Source organism: Takifugu rubripes, chromosome 2 (genome assembly GCF_901000725.2).
Source record: "Takifugu rubripes chromosome 2, fTakRub1.2, whole genome shotgun sequence".
In the NCBI taxonomy this organism is placed as follows: Eukaryota; Metazoa; Chordata; class Actinopteri; order Tetraodontiformes; family Tetraodontidae; genus Takifugu; species Takifugu rubripes.
Genome location: NC_042286.1, coordinates 6,513,656 through 6,530,664, shown reverse-complemented (window position 1 = coordinate 6,530,664; position 17,009 = coordinate 6,513,656). Strand labels below are relative to the sequence as shown.

Below are 17,009 nucleotides of genomic sequence, written 5' to 3'. Positions count from 1 at the left end.
AATATGCATATTTTTAAATTGTGTCTCAGATCAAGGGCTGATATTGGACAGCAGTAAAGCCTTCCACGCTGCAGCCCTCCACCTCTTTAGGAAATCAGAGCAAGAAAGGCGCGATACACAGAGCGAGCGTGCCGCAGTGCTATTGATTTATTTTAATTAGCTGCTCGTTAAATCTTGTCAGTTTGCAACACAAATATATAATTCTTTGTCTGATTTTCCGCTCGAGCCTTAATGACTCACGCACCCCGGGTTTTGGGGAGCAACGGCTTCTGCAGTGAGACTGACAGAGCAGTGCAAATGTTACTCATATGAGGCTGAGGGAGGGGGGTGCTGGTGCTGGGGGGGGGGGGGGGGTGTGTGTGCCACAAAAGGGCAATGAGCAGAGTAATAAAAAAGGAAAGAAAAACAGGTCAGTGAAAGTCCATGGAAGAGAGGTGAAACAGTTCCCCTTTGAGAGGGAGACAAAAGAGTATAGAGGGGTACGGTGCAGCTCGGCCCGCTGGATGAGAGAGAGACAGAGGTAAAACTATGTAAACACGGCAGCTGCCCCAAACATGGGCCCTCTCCGACGTTCTTAAAAAACCATCCTGCCTCGCTCTGCTAGACATCTGCACTAAATCAAACACGGCGGTGAGGTAATGTTCGCTTATGTCTCTTGAATCCCTGTTTTAGCTTAAAGAAGGAACAGCTTTAAAGAAAACCGGAGGGGAAAAAATAGACCGAAAATGGGAATGCGGTACCGGGAGCGCTGGCCCTTCCACTCCTGTCTCTTCACCATCCCTTTGTGTCCTTCCTGGAAAGCCGAATCCTGGGAAAAGCTGCTTTGTGGCCATTTATGATGAATTCACTGATAGTGTAAGTTCAGTCAGGTGGTAAACCTTAAATAAACCGTTACCTTGAGCCTGTCGGGACCATGTGGGCGGATTTAAGCCGCTGTTGTTGACACTACAGTAGATCAGTGTTGGAGGTACAGTAGCCCCTGACTGCCCGCTGTCTGACCAGGCCATAATTAGACTTTGCTTATATTAAACAAATCTCCTCATGAAGGTTAATTTGCATCCACTTCCTGGTTAAAGTGTGGCTACCCCCCCTCTGAGTCTTTCTTAAAAAGAGAGGAGATCAAACTAAAGCCTTCCCTCTTTTACTCAAGTGAGCTGTGACCCAATCACTGAAGGTTTGGAATCTTATTTCTGTCTGAAGCCGAAGTATGGAAGCAATGAGCTTTAATGGGAACCATGTTTGCGAGCAGTGATCGGGGATTGAGTGCAGCACATTCTTATTCAGATTGTGTTGCAACTAATCTTTCTGCAAAGACAGGCAGAGGCTCGGGGATTTGATGGGCAAACGGAAACTTCCAGCCCGGTTGCGGGCACACGATCTGCCCAAATTGTCAGATTTCAGGACTGGTGGATTTCGAACTTTCTGAATTGTATTCACTCCCTTTGGACTCTGAGTATTTTGACTGTGATTCCGGGGACAAAGCTCTGTTTCTGTTTTCCCTTCTGCTCGACTCAGTTCATTATCACAAACTCGTCAAACAAGTGACCCTACGCCCGATTGGTTGGATTTTGCTCCGCTCTCTGCTTTAATTGGCCGGCGGAGCAACGATTCTCTCTCTCTCTCTCTGCGTTGGATGCGCTCCAGTGTGGGGTGGTTTGGCGTGATGATTTCTCAGGGAAGGAATGCTGACAACAGGAGCGTGTTACCAGGTGTGGCTGCAAGTCAGATAACCAGAAACAAGGCCGTTCTGACAGATCGTGATGAGGCAGCGAGGGAAAAAAAAGAGAATAAATGAGCCTGACTGACTTGTTTTGCTGTGTTTGTGTCTTTAAACTTCCAGTAACCTTTGTCAGCCTATTAGGGCCCTTCTTTTATGATGATCCAGCTGCTTTTGCATTGAAGTGATGCCTCGTAAAATTAAAAGACTCTACCTTATAAAACAGAGCCGCGTGATGTTCTTGATTAAGCTCCTCCTCCTCGTGGGAGTCAGAAGATATTAGTAACCAGGGATGCCGTGTTGATCCAGTCTAGTCCAGACCCTGGGTCAAGTGGCCTCCTGCTGCCCTGGCTCCATGACACATACTGTATCTGTCAGTCATTGCAGTCTGCAAAGAGCTTCATTGTGGTGGGAGTCCCCGAGCGAGATGCATATTGCATCTGCACACACACATGCTTCTGCACATGTGCGTCTTGCAGCAGGGCAGCAAGAATTGCCTTTGTAAGCCAATTGGCAGCAGCGTGTCGAGAATGCGCTAACGTGCACATCAACACATATCGAGTGACGAAAGCGAGCGCATCCGTGCTGCAGCAACTTTTCGATACGCGCTCGAAAATGTGTTTGAGGGAACCCGGCTGTGCGCATTAAGCCGCAGTGGGGCTTTGTGTTCCCCACCGGGGCCGCTCTCCCCTGCAGTAATGTACACATTCTGAGCTGTATCCCCAGGAATGACCTCCACGTGACCTCATAACCTTGCCTTTAATTATTTGTTTGAAGACAGCATGGAGTTCCCATGCTGAGAGGCGCTCTGTGTACCGTGGGTGCGTGTGTGTACATGTGTGTTGGTGTGCCTGCATTCTAACGCTGAGCAGAGGCAAGGCCGTAATAGGCTGCACCGCCAGATGTAGATAATAAAACAGGGGCTTTGGGTAGGAGGGTTTCGGCCTGTGTCCCCTGTGAGCCTTCTATGTTCTGGTTAGCCTACAGACACACTGGCGGTACTTGTGGTCATGTCAGCCGTGTCCATGTCTGTGCAGACGTGTTTTAGCAAGTGGCTGGGAATTCAGAGTTCCTGTGGTCGCTTGGTCGGTCTGTCGGTCGGTGGGTCGGTGGGTCGGTCGGTCTGTCTGTCTGTCTGTCTGTCTGTCTGTCTGTCTGTCTGTCTGTCTGTCTGTCTGTCTGTCTATCTATCTATCTATCTATCTATGTATCTATCTATCTATCTATCTATCTATCCATCCATCTATCCCCTCATCCCAGGGGGATTCCAGTTGTGTTGTCCTAAGCACACACCATTAGCAGCTCACCGGTCAGGGGAAAACACTGTTATCAGACCCAGCTCTGATAATTTCAATTGACTTTACTCAGGCTGATAAAAGGTTCTCTGAGGCTAAGAGGTGAGCCCATTGGTCACCCCCCCAACCACACACACACACACACACACAGACACACACACACAAACACACACTGCCTCAAGTGCATTTCTTTTCCTCCTGGTTACTGTAGCAACTTGTTAGCATACAAAATCAGCCCGTTTCGTGTGACGCGAAAGGTGAAGCCAACGAGGAATGTTGACAAGAAGCAACCTGCAAGACAAGAAGGGATTTGCTTTTTAAGAAATATAAAAAATTTAATCTTTTTTTTTTTTTTTAAAAGAGCAGGTACCACAAGTGCTCCCTCCACCGGCCCCTCGAGGCCATTGTGTTTCCTCTGCAGACACCACAGGCCATGTGGGCTAATTTAGCACCCGTGAAGAACATTCCTGATATTATGTGTTTATGGTTATGTCCCAAAATAGGCACGAATACACGTGGTTGTGATTTAAACCCATAAAGTACACATAGAAGGGGAGAGAACGGGATGCGTGTCGTATTTTGGCGGTAGGTTTTCACTTAAAGAAGCGGCGTGATCTGAGCAGCTCGCCGTTTACCCGCTCGGTTTGTTGTGATGCCGGGGGCGTCTTTCTGTCGCGAGAGCCTCAGACCTTCCTGACTGTTGCTTCAGCTAAAGCTCTGTCAGTCGGCATCCTTTCATAACCAAATACTTTCCCAGTCTGTAAAAGTCAAGCCTCATTTGTTTCTTAAGCTCCAAATCATACAAAACAGTTACCAACTATCCCCCCCTGACATATGGATGCATTTCATCTTTTCCTCACAGGGGCATTTACCTGCATTCTGGATGCCCCCCCGGCAAATCAGCTCCGAGACTCTCTTTTCCCCAACTGTGCATTTTGTACTTTTAAGCGTGTCTCTTTGAGCCTTCAGATTACAGGCGTTTATGTTCATTGGAGAAGGTAAAGGCAGGTATCAGGGCTTCATGGGGAATTAGGAGGCCAAATTGGTTCCAGCTCTCCCTCCCTTCTAATGACCACTTCTTTAGCCGCGCTGATGGTGCCGCCGCCTGCACTCGGGAAGAGGACTGAATTGCTCTTTTGCTTTCTTTTCTTTTTTTCCCCACCAAAATGGTGGACAGCTCCAATGGGAGTCACCTCCTAATATCAACCACATGGTGATAGCCATGCCGCTACATTTGTAGCATGTTGAAGCAGATGAGAGAGAAAATGGTGGATGAAATAGACTAGTAGATGTGTTTCTAACACTTACTGGCCAGTTTAACACAGCCCAGGACATCCCCCTGGAAGTTAAAAGGTTTGCCCCTGGCTGGTAGTCACCTCAGCACGACCTCTGGCTCCTTGCTGGAAAAGCCGCAGGAGTGAGGCAGGCTGGGTAGGCTTTGTGGAGCTCCTCACTGCTGTGCCGGTGATAAAACTTCAGACAGCCTAATTGATGGGCTCGCTGACATAACAATACTTTGTGAAAGCACGGAGTGGCCCATGCCTGGTCCTCATTTTTAGACAGCTGTAAGGGGAGCAGAACCCCCTACAATGCGGCCAGCGAGGGGTTCCAAAGAGGGGAAGGGTGCAGGGTGGAGGTGGGGAGCAATGAAAGGAACCATTTGTATCCCACACTGCTAACCTAAAGCTTACTTTGGAATTCCAGTGGGTGATAACATGCCAGGGGTACATTGTTTTGGTGAATGATCGGTAGGCCGGATCCTGTACAGTGTCGTGTGCGCGCGGACACAGAGGGAGGGATGCACCACCGCTTCTTCAGCTTCAGCTTCCAACTTCCACTTAATAGCCTACTTGAAGAATGTCTCCCCGGTGCCTATAGCAACCAAACATAATCAAAAGCTTTATTAAAAGAGGGGGGAATAGATCATAAGGAACATTAAAAGTATCTCCGCTGGGCTCCCAAGTCAGCACACAATTGCCCTTTTGTTTGCCGCTGTTTTGTTGCGGGCGCCGCTCTTAAGCACTCGATGGCTAATGTTGCCATTAAGTTGTGCAAAAAAACTGTTTCGTCTCTGTGTTTGCCCGGGATGAATCTGCATGCGTGCCTGAATGCCGGGTGATTTAAAATCTGTTTCTCTCTCTCTCTCTCTTCCCCCCTCCTCTTCTCCAGGTTCATTAACGCCAGGAGAAGAATAGTACAGCCCATGATTGACCAGTCAAATCGAGCAGGTAAAAACAAGTCAGCTGACCCTGTTTCTCTGTTGCTCTCCCGCATGAAGAAACCATCCCAAAATATTATCTCGCATGCATATTGTATCCGTAGCCTGTTTTTAAAAGGGGCATTCCTCCTCTTTGTCCCCAGATTCTATATTAGCACCCTTTAAGAATTACCAATCAAACCCGAGAGTTGTGCCAACACTATCATTAGCACCGATATTAGCTTTTTAGATCATGGTTTTATTTACTTCCATCTATATATTATACAATGTACAAACAGCCCTGAGTGACAAGTAAAGCTGGAAGTATTTGCAAGAGTAGGCGACTCCTCCTGCAACCCATGCGTGGAATATTTGCCAGCATGCACTTAATGTGCTAATCAACAGTTTCCACAAAAGCAGCATGACTAATAGCTCCTTCTAATCTTTGACGAATTACAGATTATCCAAGATAATGCTGTTATAGTCCTAGAATACACTGTTTTCCTCAGTCTCCGAAGAGCATTATTCAATTAGTGCTAATAACAGACAAAATAAGCCACAGCCGAGCATGACTGATGAAAAACTGGCCCGACTGGATGTGATACACATACATTTCAAGCATTTTGAGGTTTTACTCGACCCTAAATGCGGAAGATGCGTGCGTAACTCCTGTAAACCCGTCCAAACGCATGTTTTCCCCTCTTACTTAGCGAACAATGACTCCACGTGCATGCACGATGACCTACTGTATGCATGTTTGCATGTCTCACACGAGTCAGTGTGGTCAACAAACATGAGCACAATGTCTTACAGTATGTTTGGGCTGAAGCTGGGACAATTGCTGATTGTCTGGTGTGTTTTCTCTTCTTCTTCTCCTCCCCCCTCCCACCCTTTTTCATGTCCACGTTTTGACTACAATCAGGTTTTCTTCTTGATCCTTCAGTGAGCCAAGGAGCAGCGTACAGTCCAGAGGGCCAGCCGATGGGCAGCTTCGTGCTGGACGGTCAGCAACACATGGGGATCCGACCAGCCGGTGAGCGTGCCCCCCCACTCCCACTGCCTGTTTCCCACTCCCATGCCTGCCTCACCTCCCACCATGACAGGCCCACTTGATCACCTTGTATGCTGCATGATATTTAGTGTGGACAGCCACAAATAGAACTAACAAGCCGCTCCACCGTGGCGATAACACCTCACACTGAGCTGCATGTGGTGGGGGGAACTCTCACCAGAGGATGTACAGGACGCAACGCACTGTCGTTCCTTTACCTGCTTCACTTCCTCTCATCGGTTTCCATCTAATGCTAACTAAGCTCATTCTCCCTCTCATGGGTCTCACCTGACCTCTCTGTGATTCGAACTTCTGCTGACGCTTTTCTGGCCTTTATCTCTTCTTTCTAGGGCCTATGAGTGGAATGGGAATGAATATGGGCATGGATGGGCAATGGCACTACATGTAACCTCCATCTTGTAAAGCAAAACGCAAAGAGAAAGGGGGAAGTAAGTACTAGGTTCTTTTTCTTGTATTTTGTTGGGCTTTTTTTTTGCGGCGGGTGGGTGGGATGGGGGGATTTCCTTTTACTCCAACACAAAAAGATTTTGCAAAGGCTCAAACCACACAGACCCCTACTGTCGAGTGCGACCCAGGCGTTTCATCAAGCTGCTTTATGGGGACTGCTCGGAGAAAAAGGGGGAACCGTCCTGGGACCCGACTTGTGGCGCCAGACCACAGCAACAACAACAGGAGAAGGAGGGGATGAAACAAGCCGGTGTGGCACGGGCAGATTTATTTATCACAACAGCGCCATCGCTCTCCCCATCCCGGACAGCCAATGCAAATGTTGGACATTTAGGGAAAAAATAACATCTCCAGGGGAAGGGGCTGTCGGGGAGAAATTAAGCAGGCTCCAGTGAAGCGATAAAGAAGGAGAAGTGAAACTGTCCTCCGAGTGGCATAAATCTGTCTGGGGAAGGATTGATGCCCAAATTATCTTATATGCAAAGACGGGAACACCACAGTACATTACGGCCCCAGAGCGAGATATACGGTCCTTGGGTGACACGGCCGATCCTTCATTGGGGGTTTGGTTTGAGCCGAGCAAAGGGAGCCATGAGTGTGTGTGAGGGTCGGAGGAGGAGGGGGCCTGTGTTTTGATTATTTTTTTCTTAAACTGGAGGATTTAGGGTGGGGAAGGGTCTTTCCTGACCTGAGACTCACAGACGACAAGAAAGACAAAATAAATTTATAAGGTTGTGGACGCAGGCGCGAAGGCATCTAACAGGGAAGAGGGCTTGTTCACACATCTAGATGTAGCATCCTTGAGTTGGCACACACACACACACACACACACACACACACACACACACACAGCTAAATGGCAGCGGTCTGATTAAGCCGGCCATCCCACCTCCCGCTTGTGCAACAGTGCTGACATTTGAAAAAATCAAGACACATCACATCCCAAAGGCGGCGGGGCAGCAGCGATTTTATTTTAACACCCAAACACCCCCCCCCCCCCCCCCCCCCCCCCCCCCCCCCGCCCAATGAGGCACAATACAATAACACTTACCTTGATTAAAAGAACCCTTTATATGTAAATGGAGGCGGGATTTTCTAAAGGGTCACGGCGGCAATTGTGCCGATAGACATCATTTCACCCTTCGAGTCCCTGCTTCCTCCCTCTCTTCCCGTGGGTGTCTGCGTCTCTCGCCCGCTTCTGTCATTGCTAATGGCAACAGGGGGAGAAAAGGGGAAAAAAAAAATCTGGAAGCAATGTTCCCTAAAACGGCCACACAGAGACAACATTTGCTCAGGTTGGATAATTCTTAATATAGGGCGATATCGTTTTGAGACTATTTAATTATGCAACATACTTTATGCCTCATGACCAATTACATTAATAGCTTAATCCAGAGGAATATCATCCTCTCTTGATTTGATTACACAGCCACACAATATGGTATACGTGGTACTTAATTATGACCAGCCATTGAGCAGGACCGCTGTGCCATAACAGAAGTGCGGCAGAGCCGGCGCGCAGAAGTGTTAAGAGGCAGTGAGAGGGGCCCGGTTTGTCCACAGTTATTGTCTTCAGATGGTTTTACCGCTCTTGTTAATAAAATAGGAGGGGTGGGGTGTGTGTGTGTGTGTGTGTGTGTGCATGCGTATGTGTGTGTGTGTGTGTGGGGGGGGGGGGGTCCCCAGATCTACTTAGCAGAATGACTACAGCTTACAAGACTGGAGATTAGCAGCTTACAGTGTCAAAAACATCTGCTGGGCCTTTTAACAGGAGCCGCTCTGGGTTATATGGAGGTGAGGGGCACCCATCATACCCCGGCACCTTGAATGATTTATTTATTTTATGACCCCAGTAGTGAGGTTTTAAGAGACCTTCACTGACAAACATGTGCATTTCAAATGAACTGACACAGAAGGGGAGTATTAGAAAATGGTGCAGCTTCCAGCCAATGAGAGCGGTCATTAATCTTGGCCTTTGCTGTCCCTTTTTTTCCTCCTCTCTCCCTTCTGTCCTCCTCTTCCTTTTCCCCTTGCTGGGGCCCTCCAGTGTAATTTCTTAATTGCAGTGTACTAAGGTGGAGGAATGCAGAGAGTGAGCATGACTAGTGACCTTGCAGCGACCTCTCCCCTCCTATTACAGCTTCTAATCCCCCAGGGGTTCACATTACAAAGCAGGTCGGCCCAGACCCAATCGCAGACCCAGGCCCCCTGGCTCCAGCGGGACCCCCTGCTCTCTCGCTTGCTCTCTCCCCAAGGTCCAGGCCTCTGGACCAGTCATGTTCCCATACTCCAGCCCCTGGCTCCAGGAACAACCCCCACCGGCATTTCTTTTTTTTTTTTTTTTTTCCTGATTACAACAAACAGCCGTGCGAAAAGCCAAACAGTGGCACTGCTGAGCCGGCTCTGTGTCCTGGGTCCCGTCACAGTGTGAGGGGAAGCCAACATGCTGGGGTCCCCACACATATGAAGCAGAGTCTGTCCTAAGGGGTATCAACATGCCCCGGCAGCTCTTTCTTCTTCCCCTCCTTTTGTCTTTACTGCATCCACTTCCTCTCTGTGCATTTCGTACGGCCGCTTTGTGCTTCTCCATTAAATGTGTCGAGGACGGCGTGCAGTGACCAGCGGCTGCAGCAGGTTTAGCAAAAAGGTTTTGGCAGCAGGTGCTCCGTCTGAGCACCGTCGAACGCAGCATGCACGACGAAGGGTAGCGAAGGCCACTGACCGAGCTGGCCGTCCAGTAACATGCACAATATGAAATATGAAGTCATTATAGATGCAAAATCAACAGACACAACCTCTCCTACAGGTCTGAAATTCAGCTAAGCAGGCCCTGAATGATTCAATCATTTCTTTTATGGACTTTGAGTCACGAGAGAGAGTCTGTGGGGTTTGTCAGCTGGGGATTTGGCCGCTCCACTTGTAAAAGTCTTAGCGCTCCTCCACATCAATACGCTCCGTTCGTTTTTTCCCTCCCATCCTCTTTGTACAAGCGTGGTGTCTGTGGATGACTGAGGATCATTTTCCGACCTGAGACCTGACCACAGCGCTATTGGGCATTGTAAACCACTCACCATGGCCTAAAATAGCCCAGTGCAATAACATCTCTCTTGACTTGTCCGAGCTAAAAGCGCCGCCATCGCAGTGTCATAAAATCTGATAAGCTCTTTGTAGCCGCGGTTGTTTTGTAAATTGAATTAACGGTCGAAACAGAAAGTCGTTTCATTGATGTGTTTTTTTTGTTGTTGTCTTCTCAGGTCTGCCAGGCATGCCAGGGGAGTACGTACCTCAGACCGGTCCTATGGGCATGAGCATGGCCCCACACACTTACACTGACCCTCACCAAATGGCCCCCCACCCCTCTGTCCTCCGCCACGGACCCCCTCTCCACGCGTACCTGCCCGACCACCCCCACGGCCACCACGCACACCACCACTCCCACCACACCATGCTGATGCATGGAGGACCCTCGTCACACCCAGGAATGGCCATATCTGCACAGAGACCCCCTTTGCTCACTCCCATTGACCCCAGTACGGGAGGACAAGGCCTGGACATCCACGCCCAATAAAATAAGGGAACTTTGCTACCACGACAACAGCAGCTACTACAATTAAAAAGAAAAAAGAAAACAGCAGCCAACAATAAATCCTATTTTGAGGCTATTTTTAAGAGTAAAAAGCGAACACTTTTGACCAGAATTTGACACTAAAGAAAAAGAATTCCAGATGAGCTGTGATATTTTTTTTTTTTTAAAGACTTGTCAATTTTGTTACTTTCATCCAAACGGAGGACCAAGCTGTCAAGAACACTTTGTAAAGTCTTGGGCTTTTGGTAAAGATCAACGGAGGATGTTTTGATGTACACGTGCGCGACGAACGGACAAGACGCACACACCCAAACACACACACACACACACACACACACACCTTCAGCGCACTCACTCACACACACATACACACATACGTAAACACGTTCAGTACGCTTTCATGTGATGTGCTCAAACGCTTCGAAAATAAAATCACTCTGAAAGATTTAAAAAAGAAACAACAGAAAGACTCCAAGAGTTATAACTACTGTAGTATAAAAAGTATAGATAAATAAGTTAAAACTTGTGCTTTTTTTTTTTTCGTTGATCACATGGTTTATGTTTCCTGAGCTAGTTTTAGAATTAAAGGTTAACCTTTTCTCTCTCACACTGTGTGTGCTCCTTCCTGGAGGAGAAACTGTCTCGCAGCGTAGCACTATTAAAAAAATCAAAGAAAGGAACAATAAGAAGATGGAACATCTCAAAAAAGAAAAAAAATTAAAGGCTCCAGAACACAGAGGGTGATCCGGTCCTGTCCCCCCCACCGTAAGAGCAGGGCATGATGGGAAAAGGCTGCTAAACGACACCGGATCTCTCCAGAAGATTTTGAACATTTGTCATGCCCTTCTTTCTTTTTTTTTTTTTTTTTTTTGGTTAATGAATGAATGTCGCCCTGTAGTTTTTAAAGGAAAAAAAAGGTTCTTTGTTTGAATTGCCCAAGCACTGGATTGTGTTGGTTTTATACATTTTTATTTTATTTTATTTTTATTTTTTTTTTGTACCCTGGACTCTCCTTGGTAAGAGCCTATTGAAGGAAGCTTAGCAGTGGAAAAGCAACATCCTACAGCGCTTCTTTACCTGCGGATCAACGCTGTCGCCATGAGGACAGTACTGACACAAGCGTTGAGTCTGTGGCACTGGAGAAGCATTTGATGGTTGATGCACCAAAAAAACTTACAAGTAAAAAAAAAAAACAAAAGAAAAAAAAACTTAAATTATGAACTCAATGCTTTTGGGGGAAAAAAAGCAGAGAGAATATTGTAACAAACTTCGTACAGAGTTCAGTCTATTAATTGTTTCATGTTAGATATTCTATGTGTTTACCTCAATTGAAAAAGAATGTTTTTTGCTAGTTTCAGATCTGCTGTGGCATTGATATTGTATGTCCATGAATTCCTTCCTTTTTCAGCACGTGTTCCTCACTAGATGATAAGATGCCGTCTCCCTTAAGCTTTGTCAAAAATACATTAAATACTTGTATGGGGACTGTGACGTAATGTTTAAAAGGTGTTCAGTCACAAATGCTGTAATAAATATTTCATTTTTTGATTTTTGTTAGATTTTTGTGTCATTAACTGTGTTGTAAAGTCATTATTATTATCATTATGCTGTAGTTTTTTATTCTATTTTGTAAATTCCCCAGAAAAAGCCCAAACAAACTCTACTTTTCCCTGCACTCCCCTTTGCAGTAGTTTTTTTTGATTTACCCAGATGGACCCGTTTGTTGCTTGATGTCATCTTAAAATTACAAGATAGCAAATGATGCCTGAAATGTCCTCAGCATCAAATGTAAACGTTCAGATGCAAGCGAAGGGTGCAGATTACACCGCAGATTCTCCACAACCGTCTTTGTTTTAGACTCGAAGACAAACTGTCAACATTGATGGAAATTAAAGTGCCCCCTCCCCCAACACACATACACAAACACACACTTTAGAAGCATAAGGCTCAAACTCTTGCTACAGCCCCAAAAATGAACTTTTTATTTTTGCTAATGATTTACCATTGCTTTAAAAATTATTTTAAAAAAAATCGTTTCCCATGAAAAAAGCTTTTTTTGCTTTATTCTTTTTTTAAATAAAAAGTTAAGGGTTTCAGGTTCAGACAACAGAACGCGGATTTGTCCCGGGTGGAGCTGCTCCTGTGGAGCTGCTCATGGCCCCCGGCCTCCTCTCCGTCTCTGCTCTGCTCAGTTCTGCCGCTTTGCGGCGCCGCCTGTCGGCAGGAGGGGGAACTGCCCGATGCTGCGTCTCTGATGTCTGCGGTCAGTCCAGCCGCAGCCTTCAGCCAAAAAGACAAAAAACCACCCCACCAAAAAAAAAGACGGCCTCCGCTTCAACATTTCGCTCCTTAATTTAAAATAAATTCAACATCTGCTGTGCTCTTGCATTTAATTATGTTTTTTGCGAATATTTGGCTCCTTTATTTGTATTAATTTGGCGAAATAAAACGCATCAATTGTAATAATAATAATAGCAATAATAATAATCATAACAACAGCGATAGTAATAATGTGTTTCCGTTTGTTTTTAATATTAATAATATTTTTAATATTTAATTATGTGTCAAAACAGAATTGTCAGCAGCAGCTTTTGTATGTTTTACAGAGGACTATTCATAGTATTTTTAATTTGTCCATGACATCTTTTGGCTATGTTATTTCCAAATCTTGATTCGAAAAATTTAAAAGTAAAAATAATAATAATAAACGACTAATAAAACAGATAATTAATGAATTAATCAGAACTATTATTTTGGGACTTATTTCATTCGTTCAAATGCAAAATTCGTTTAGTCAATCATTTATTTAATAACTGATCGGCTGGATAATGCGGGCCTTTCCTGATGTAAAGATTTAACTGATTTTTTTGCAGTGGAAAAAAGTAAAACGTAATGAAAGTCGTTACTATACTTATCTAATTTAATGGTTTTTTTTCCTGTTCATAATTCCAGTTTGCGTGATTGGAAGGTCACATTTTAAATGAGCACCTTGATTTATGAGCAGGATTTGTACATTTTGCTTTAGCCTTAATTTTGTATGTTACTTCGCTTCAAAAGCCACGCACGCAGTTTGTTGTGTGAAACTGCACGTGTGTGCGCAGCTTCTTCTTTTTAAACGTTTCTGTTAAATCAGAATCGCCGAAGGCCTTGATGAAAACAGGCCTGTATATATTTATTGGTTTCACACCACCTTCTCGTTAATGGTGCATTTATTTGGTCTCCTCCGCGCTGTTCTAAAGCTTCCACGGCCTCCCCCTTTTTCTTCTGTTTTTCTTGTGCAATTGTATCCCGCAGATGAATCGGAAGGAAGAAGCTCTCCGTTTTGTGCGGAGATTATCAGATGAAAAAGAGCGAAAAACGCGAGGATTATTGTGGCTGGAGAGGATTTTAATATTAATAGTTTTTTGCCCTTCTTTTCTTCCCCCCTTTTCCCCTCCTCCTCCTCCCCGATGAGACAGAAGGTAGATTGCCTCTGCTGCTTTCCTTTTGCCGATTCGGTGTGACAGGGATGATGGATGATCCAGCCGAGCTAAACAACTCCTCCCCTTCATCTCCTCCCTGTCAAAGCCAGTCCGGGCTGCTGCTGCAGGAATAAAATAAGGAATATATTCCCTCTGCACTGCTGCACAATGCAGCCCGCTCCTGTGGAACACGCTCACTCCGTGCAACAATATTAAAAGTCCACACACACACACACACACACGGTTCCCTCTTGTTCGTGCGTGCGTTAGAGGCAACATGTTAATAACGCTCGTGTTATTGGTTCTGGATTCTTTTTTTTCTGCAGAGCTGATAAAATGAGGTGTAGGTCTGAGGAAAGAGTATTTTTAGACGGGCGTCTGTCGTCGGATGAGAAAGTTTATTTACTTGTTTGTTGTTCTGGGCGGTGGTCACGGACGGGAGGGTCCTCCGCTCTGCAGCTGGCTCCCCCCCAAAATGGCAGGGCTCTGGGGGACAGTCGTGCATGTTTGGCCTGTAAGTGCACGCGCGTTCCTCTCTTTTATTTGGAGAAAAAGAAAGAAAGAAAGAAAAAAAAATCAGCAGTTTTCTCATCTCGCCATAAGGTGTTTCTATGGCTACGTGCTGCAGGCTGCAGGCCCGTGCGAGCGGGTCAGAGGCGGGGGTCCCTGGGAGAAAAGGGCCGCATTTGGCTGATCATTTATCAATGTCAACCGCATAATGATTCTCCCTGCAGTCCCCCTATTGATGAGGATAATTACATTAGCTCAGAGTGACTGATCAATAAAGCCCAGGGAAAATGGTTTATTATAGCACCACCGAAAAGCCTTTTCTCTGAGAGGGGACCGGCGTTTTTTTTCTTTTCCCTCTCTAAATAATAAAAGACAAGGTTGATCTTCGACTCTGGGAGGATAATGGAGTGCAAGGCTAAACTTCTCCACGCAGGGTTTTATTTTAGTCTTGTCATTGGCGCATGTAAGTTTCAAATCTTCTGTCTTTTGTGCGCCTCCGTGTTTGCTTATAGCCCGAGGCGGCCGAACCCCTGGCAGCAAAGATCCAAATAGTATCAATTTATTCATTTTTGTCCGTAGCTTCCTGTAGGATCGTTGTCAAAGCAGCAGCTCCCGCGCTGACTGGAGATAAGGTTTTTTTTAAAAGCTAATTGTTGTGTTGGTAAACCAGTAAAAGAAAAAAAACGGGGACGGAAGTAAAATAGGCTACCCAGAAAAAAGACGGGCGGTGAATGCATGTGTTCCCCCCTCTCTCCTCCCTCTCTCTCCATGCGTGTGTGTGCGTGTGCGTGTGTGTGTGTGTTCTTTAATTGTCAACAACTTATCCCCTGCAGGAATGTTGCAAACTCTTTCGCCTTAATTCTCCGCGGTGCTGCGCGCCAGCTCCCATTTACCGCTGATGAACGTGTCTGCAGGAGACAGCTCCATTATCTATTTATCATTTATGATAGTATTTCCTCAGACAATGCAGCCAGAGCCACCGATGGCCCTTCACTGCCCTTTCACAAACGCGCACTTCTTTATTTGTTCGATGGCATTTTGGATAAATGGAAAATGAGGATTTTTATCTGAAAGAAATAAAGCCTTGACCTATAAAAAATATCATCCGCGCTCGTGTTCTGGAGGATTTGACAGTTATTCATTCGTTTATTTTTGAGTTTACTTTGGAAAAATATCAACTATTCCTGGGTTTTATTGAATCCAAACGGCGGCCTGTTTAAGGAGATTTGTGGCTTTAGGGGAAACAGATCTAAGTAGATGGGTAATATTCAGCCTCTTTTTTGGAGACCCCCCCTCCTCCTTCTTCACACATCAGCGGTGCTTGTCTTCTTAAAAATGAGTGACAGTCACCCCCAACACCCGCCTCCTCCTGCCAACACAGTCACCCCCAAAAAAGTAAAATCTTAATGATGTGAAAATTATAATTAGTCAAATAACGTAGCTGCGGGGCTTCGGGATGAGCAGAAAGTGGAAATCGCAGTGTCCGGCGGTGAGGGGGGGGTGGCTGGGGGTGCATGAGTGCAGAATAAATAAGGCGCAATAAAAAGGAAAATAGCCGGAGTTTAGTCAAGCCTTCGGGTACTCAAGCCTTTATTTCAATCAGTTAAGATTTAATTAGCCGAGCCGCGGGCCCGAGCCTTTCCCTTTCTCTCATTATGCTTTCTCCAGGATCACAATGGCCCCAAGGTTGTCAACATTTGACCGGTTTTTCCAGTGAAATAATCACGGTTTATGGCTTGTGAACCCACAAGGAATGCCAAATAAATCTGCTGTTATTCTATTATGAGGCGGAAGTGCTAACGCGGTCGCGACCAATCATCGAGTGGCCTCAATTTATGGGGCCAGTTTGCGTTATTATTCCCGTTATTGCTTTATTATTGTGGAGCGCGGCGTTTTGGAGGAATTTCATAATAATAATAATAAAATTGGGCGTGGTTCGGGAGTTCACGAGGACACCAGACAGACCCACATTTCTATAGTCTCAGATTAATTAATAATTAACGTTACTATATGGAGCCAACACATGTTCAAATGTTCCTTTTACCCACCCACACACACACACGCACAGAGAGCGAGGGAGAGAGAGAGAGAGGGAGAGAGAGAGAGAGAGAGAGAGAGAGAGAGAGAGAGAGAGAGAGAGAGAGAGAGAGAGAGAGAGAGAGAGAGACCCTCCCCTTCAACGTTATTACAGCATGGCGACCCCTTCTGGAGGCCAAAGTAAATGTGTACACAGACAGAAGGAGCGTTGCATGCTGGGTGCCATCAGCTGGTCCGGTTCTTTCTTCAGGACCTTTGGGTTATAATATTGATCATGTTCTCTGCTCCATCATAAAGTTTTTACCTTTTAAAGCTCTGTGACCCGCTGCAGAGTTTGGCCCCCGCCTCACGGCTCTCTCAGATCTCTCAGATCTGCGTCAGGCCCCCACGCTGGTGGTAAAATCAATATAAAATGGTTTGTGGATGGGCCCCCAGTTGGCCCCCGATCCTTCATTTTCCGCGCGGGGCGAAGAAGGACTAAAAGAAGTTGGTGAGTCGCGACATTTTGGGGGAACCGTCGGTATTTAGAACTCCGGGGGGTGACGTCATTCAGCCAGGAGCCCAGCAGGAACCGGGGAGCGCTGGCATCATTAATCACGACCCTGCTTGAAAGAATATGACTGAAAGTATGGAATGAGCGGCCATTATCGGCTCACATGGCCGCTAAAACCGCTCTTCACTTACAAA

At 46.1% G+C, this 17,009-nt stretch overlaps 1 protein-coding gene and 1 long non-coding RNA gene across 6 annotated transcripts in view; one reads left to right on the top strand and one right to left on the bottom strand.

The window, feature by feature from the left end:
- The window catches only part of meis2a (Meis homeobox 2a), a 68,624-nt gene extending 58,502 nt beyond the window's left edge, over positions 1–10,122 (top strand). For 3 of the 5 annotated variants that reach the window (XM_029828717.1, XM_011618557.2, XM_029828725.1), the window contains 4 exons: positions 5,182–5,240; positions 6,132–6,242; positions 6,611–6,709; positions 9,983–10,122. In XM_029828717.1, the coding sequence (XP_029684577.1) occupies positions 5,182–5,240; positions 6,132–6,242; positions 6,611–6,669 (229 nt within the window). In that variant the 3' untranslated portion in view covers positions 6,670–6,709; positions 9,983–10,122. The remainder of the gene's footprint in view (positions 1–5,181; positions 5,241–6,131; positions 6,243–6,610; positions 6,710–9,982) is intronic. The other 2 variants (XM_011618561.2, XM_029828741.1) reach the window with 1 other exon arrangement.
- A 2,969-nt stretch (positions 10,123–13,091) lies between these two features.
- LOC115248822 (uncharacterized) lies at positions 13,092–17,009 on the bottom strand. The gene is made up of 3 exons (XR_003887568.1): positions 16,627–17,009; positions 14,182–14,311; positions 13,092–13,897 (listed from the first exon to the last, which is right to left on the bottom strand). It is a non-coding gene; the product is annotated as an uncharacterized lncRNA (long non-coding RNA).